This window comes from Cupressus sempervirens, chromosome 6, assembly GCF_028749045.1.
Source record: "Cupressus sempervirens isolate cs-2001-9-10 chromosome 6, ASM2874904v1, whole genome shotgun sequence".
In the NCBI taxonomy this organism is placed as follows: Eukaryota; Viridiplantae; Streptophyta; class Pinopsida; order Cupressales; family Cupressaceae; genus Cupressus; species Cupressus sempervirens.
In genome coordinates this window covers 516,950,840-516,955,819 of record NC_143123.1, presented here as the reverse complement: position 1 = coordinate 516,955,819, position 4,980 = coordinate 516,950,840, and the positions used below count along the sequence as shown (strand labels likewise).

The window sequence follows — 4,980 nt, the reverse complement described above, 5'->3', positions numbered from 1 at the left end:
AATCCATTCAATCCGAGTTTCTTATTCTTTGTATTGTGCTCTGAAACTTTCATATATACGGATAGAAAGAGGGTTTTTTAAAAAATTACTTTATATTAACGCTGCATATTTTTGTAGACTTTCATGAATACAGGTTTTCCCATTATTGCAGTTTGAGGCTACAAGTTTTGACTATATTTGTCTATTTATATTTTGGCCATGATCAAAGATTTTCTGCTTAATTTCTTTCATAAATGATTTCCAACATATCTGAAGAATCAGATGCCATGATGCATGGCTGAAGATGCGACTGCTGTGCATGTTAATCACTTTACCCTGCCCAACATGAAATCTCACTATATTGAATAGCTTTTTATGTTTAAGTTATCTTTAATCAATTTTCAATTATATTAACTTTTCAAATGATTTTTTAAAATAATTTCATGACAAAATAATATGTTATTACTAAATTCATACGACTTTAAATATCTAATCATTCTATAATATACTTTTTTATTCTTTATTCTAGTGTTGACAGCTTATTTTAACTTAAAAAAGGATTATAATTAAAATGAAAATTATAAATCATAAAATCAAATTAAATACTGTTAAAAAAATTATTATAAAAACTATCAAAATAATCTTAATCTTAATATCATTTATATAATTCTATAAACTGATTTTTTTTAAAAAAATAACATATATTATTTCAAATTTTTACAAATTATTTGATCTTGTTTTTTCTTTCCATAAATTTCACTTTTACCTGTTTTTTCTTTTCACACTTATACTACTCAATGTTATGCACATATGTCATTAAAAATATTTTAGTTAAGTGCTTTAGATCTTTTATCATATTATAGAACACAATGTGTTTAAATTTGCTTTTGTTGAACAAAAAAGCAAAAAATACAATTTACTACTTGTTTTATCACCAACCGAACCTTGGCTTTTCGCATTCTACCTCTTTCTCCACAAAAAGCACACGGCCTCTTTCTATGTTTCTACTTAATCCTTAACCAATGCAAATGGAGAATTCAGTGTATTTCCCTTTGACCTATACTTCTTTTCACTTTAATCTTATAAGCTTTCGGCAGGAACTTGACGCTATGCGTCCTTGTTTTAGTAGTTGATTTTTTGGTATTTTGTAGAAAATACCTTGTGTATTAGGTTTAATTTGATGTCATGTCTCTTACTGCTACTGATCGCTCAGTCACTTTCATTTCTAGAAGATCTTTCACTTATGTCTTATTTATTTGAGCCCTAGATGACACCCAATTTCATAGTTTCCTTAGTTTGACCGTCAATTTACAAAGATAGCCGATTCAATTCATACAAGAGTGACATCTTATTGCTGGAAATTCGTCTTTGATTCTTATGGACAGCCTTCCGTTGTACTTGTATTCAGTGCTTGTTAGCAGTGTGGTGGTCTTACTCTCTGTATTTCTATGGAGAAGAAACAAGAAGAGGCTTCTTTTCCCACCTGGGCCACCTGCATGGCCTATTGTAGGAAACCTCTTTCAGCTGAGCCAAAAACCTAATGAAGCACTTTCTGCCCTTTCTGGGCAATATGGTCCCTTGATGACAATCTTTCTTGGCATGAAAATGGCAGTGGTGGTGTCCTCTGCTGCCATGGCGAAGGAGGTTCTCAAAACCCATGACAACGTTTTTGCTGGGCGTGCCCCCATTCATGCAGCTACGATACTCTCCTTTGACAAGTCTTCGATGATTTGGGGTCAAAATGGATCCCACTGGCGAAAATCCAGACGAATTTGCACTACAGAGGTTTTCTCTTCCATGAAAATCCAAGCTTTGCAATATGTAAGAAGAGATTCGGTTTCCCAAATGATTCAATTGATTTTCCAGGAAAGCAGTCTGAAGGGAAAGAGCGTGAACTTAGCTGATTTAATATTCCACACGACTATGAATATGATAAGTAATATGATCTTCAGTGCAAAGGTATTCGACACAAATAATCCCGAATCTGTGGAGTTCCTCAACGCTGTTTCTTCGTGGGTGACAATTGCCGGTCAACCCAATTTGGCTGATTTTTTTCCACGGCTAGGGTTTCTGGATCTTCAGGGTCTCGACAGCAAAATAGCAGCCAGTTTAAAAAGAGCTTATGATTTCTTAGATCTATGGATAAGCAATAGACTGGCGAAGAGAAGCGGAGAAGTAAAGGATGAAAGAGAGAAAGAGAAGGATTTTCTGGACGTGCTGCTAGACATGAGAGATCATGACCTCAGTCTCACAGATATCAGATCAATCATTTTAGTAAGTTCAATTTTCTGGTATTCTTGTATAAAATACCTTATTGTGTATTAGGTCTAATTTGATGGTATTTAATGTTAGATTGATGTATATTTTTGTTGTGTTTAATACTTAGAATGGTTTGTTTTGGTATGGTAGGATCTGTTAGTGGCTGGTTTTGACACCACCAGTGCAACAATAGAATGGGCAATGGCAGAACTCATTCATAATTCAGATAAAATGGGAAAACTCCAAGAGGAATTGGAGGAGGTTGTAGGTCACAGCAGAAGAGTGGAAGAATCTGATATTGATCATCTACCTTACCTCCATGCAGCGGTAAAAGAAGTGCTTCGACTATATCCTCCTGTTCCTCTTTTGGTCCCTCGTAAAGCATCAAGGTCTTGTGAAATAGGGGGATTTGTGATCCCCAAAGACATACAAGTATGGGTTAATGTATGGGCAATTGCAAGGGATCCTGTTGTGTGGAAGGAGCCTTCCAAATTTATGCCAGAGAGGTTTTTGGAGGGGGAGGGAGCTAAAATGGATTTTAAGGGACAAGACTTTGAGTTTATACCATTTGGAGCAGGGAGAAGAATATGCCTAGGGCTTCCTTTGGCTGATAGGATGCTTCATTTGGTCCTGGCTTCGCTGGTTCACTCCTTCGACTGGACTCTTCCTAATGAAATGAGCACAAAGGAACTAGACATGGACTATATTTTTCGAGTGGTATTGAGGAAGAGTCAGAGTTTGGAAGCAATCCCCACACCACACCTGCAACATCACTTGTATTAGTTCTTCAGTATTAAGGTAATTTTATTCAAAAAGTCTAATACTGTTTGAAACAGAGGTTTCCTTATACATATAGTAACGCGACTTTTCTTACAATAATTTTATTAATGTCTGAGACTGAAGTATCAAGAGAAGTGCAGCCCTTGCCACAACATAGTGAATGAAGGGTACCATTTCTTTCTCAGGGGCGACACCACTGTATCAAGAAAGAGATACCCATACGTCCTAAAGCCTGCTGTTTTAACTCTTCTCTACCCGTTTTCTGCATGATATTGCTTTCATCTGTACATATCAATGAATTGAGGAAATCTGAATTTATTTGTAGCTACGGGTTCTTGTGCTTTATTTTAGATTATGTACCTTTGAAATTTGAATTTGTTAACATAGGGCGTGAAAGCCTATCTTCTTTCCTTGACATTCAATGATGATAAATTTCATATTGTTATCTTGATGCTGAAGCCCACATCATGCGGAGTAATAGTGGTAATTGAATTTTGAAGTCTTTGAGAGAACCTTGAGGACATTACAGCTCATTTATTGGATCTATATTACGAATTATTGACTGGGCTGATGACTTTTAGTTTTAACATCAAATAGGACTGTTTGGGTTTATCACAAGTCCATTATGACTATTGTCTTGCCAAAATGTGTAAATCCCAGTATACATGGAGAAATAGCTAATTGGTAGTGGTACATACTACATATATTTCAATTTCACGCCATTTTATAAATAAATACTATTAATGACATATATTTCTATCAGGTTTATAAAAATCTTTATACAGTTGTTCTTAGATACCAATTCTCTGCTGAAATGGCCAGATGCTGGTTCTGATGCATCTGGATGCTTGGGTGTGTTAGGATGCTGCATGGATTCTCCCAGGAAGTGCATCCCGGGACTCTGGGTTCTCAGTGGATGCGCTGATGCTTCATCATTGATAGTTCAACTTCAAACTTCACTAACACAAAGTGACAAATATACAAACTGAAATAACTAATTAGTAAATTTAAAATTACTCAAGTTCAAGATTCCAATGCAATTTGAATTACATAATCAAAACTTAGTTCACGATTCAATGTTAATCAATCAAGAGTCAACACTGAAGATTCACTAATCAAATTCAGTCAGTCAAAATCATGAGGATTCTCAAAAAAATCCACATTCTCATCATCATCAATTAAATACATGTTAAAAGTGGCGTCTAAAAGGCCTTTTACCCACGAGTGCTTTCTAGATGGGCCCAGATGCTTCCTGGATGATCTCAGGAAGCACATCCTAGGACTGGGTTGTTGGTGCTTTCTAGATGGGCCTAGATGTTTTTGAATGACTAAATTTGATTAGAGAATCTTGAGTCTTGACTAATGATTTTGATGGTTTTGTTGATGCATCTATACATGTTCAAACAAATTCACGCCCTTATCTAATATTCGTGTCAAATTCCTATCATTATCCTTGTCATAGTTAGCAATATCCTCCTTATTTTTCAGCCTCTAAGTTTGATGCAATGCTTGATCATATCCATTCCACCATCAATCCTCAGATTTTATGTTGTCAAAGTAAGGAATTGAACGAAAATAAGTTTATTATTTTTTCTGAAGTTATGAGTGCTAATCTATAAATTATATGAACATTGTCACCATTTCAATTACCATAGTCATTTTCTCTTCTCTAGCCTATTGTCCCATCAAAGATTATGAAATATTGATTTGAAACGTAAACATAATTGAATTAAAAAGCCCTCAAGCATAATTGTAAGTCGTTAGAAGTAATTAAGTACATACATACAAAATGTAGATGCACAAATGTGGAAATGGATTGCTAACTATTGACAACTTCACAGATCATATCAATTGTAATTGTAAGTCGTTAGAAGTAATTAAGTACATACATACAAAATGTAGATGCACAAATGTGGAAATGGATTGCTAAATATTGACAACTTCACATATCATATCAATTGT

The 4,980-nt window shown here is 34.8% G+C and overlaps 1 protein-coding gene across 1 annotated transcript; it reads left to right on the top strand.

Moving 5' to 3' along the window:
* Positions 1-1,261: 1,261 nt before the first annotated feature.
* LOC149553294 (cytochrome P450 76C2-like) lies at positions 1,262-3,346 on the top strand. The gene is made up of 2 exons (XM_089788764.1): positions 1,262-2,253; positions 2,389-3,346. Exons 1-2 carry the CDS (start codon positions 1,357-1,359, stop codon positions 3,019-3,021), a joined length of 1,530 nt encoding a protein of 509 aa, XP_089644890.1. The 5' UTR covers positions 1,262-1,356; the 3' UTR covers positions 3,022-3,346.
* Positions 3,347-4,980: the final 1,634 nt, after the last annotated feature.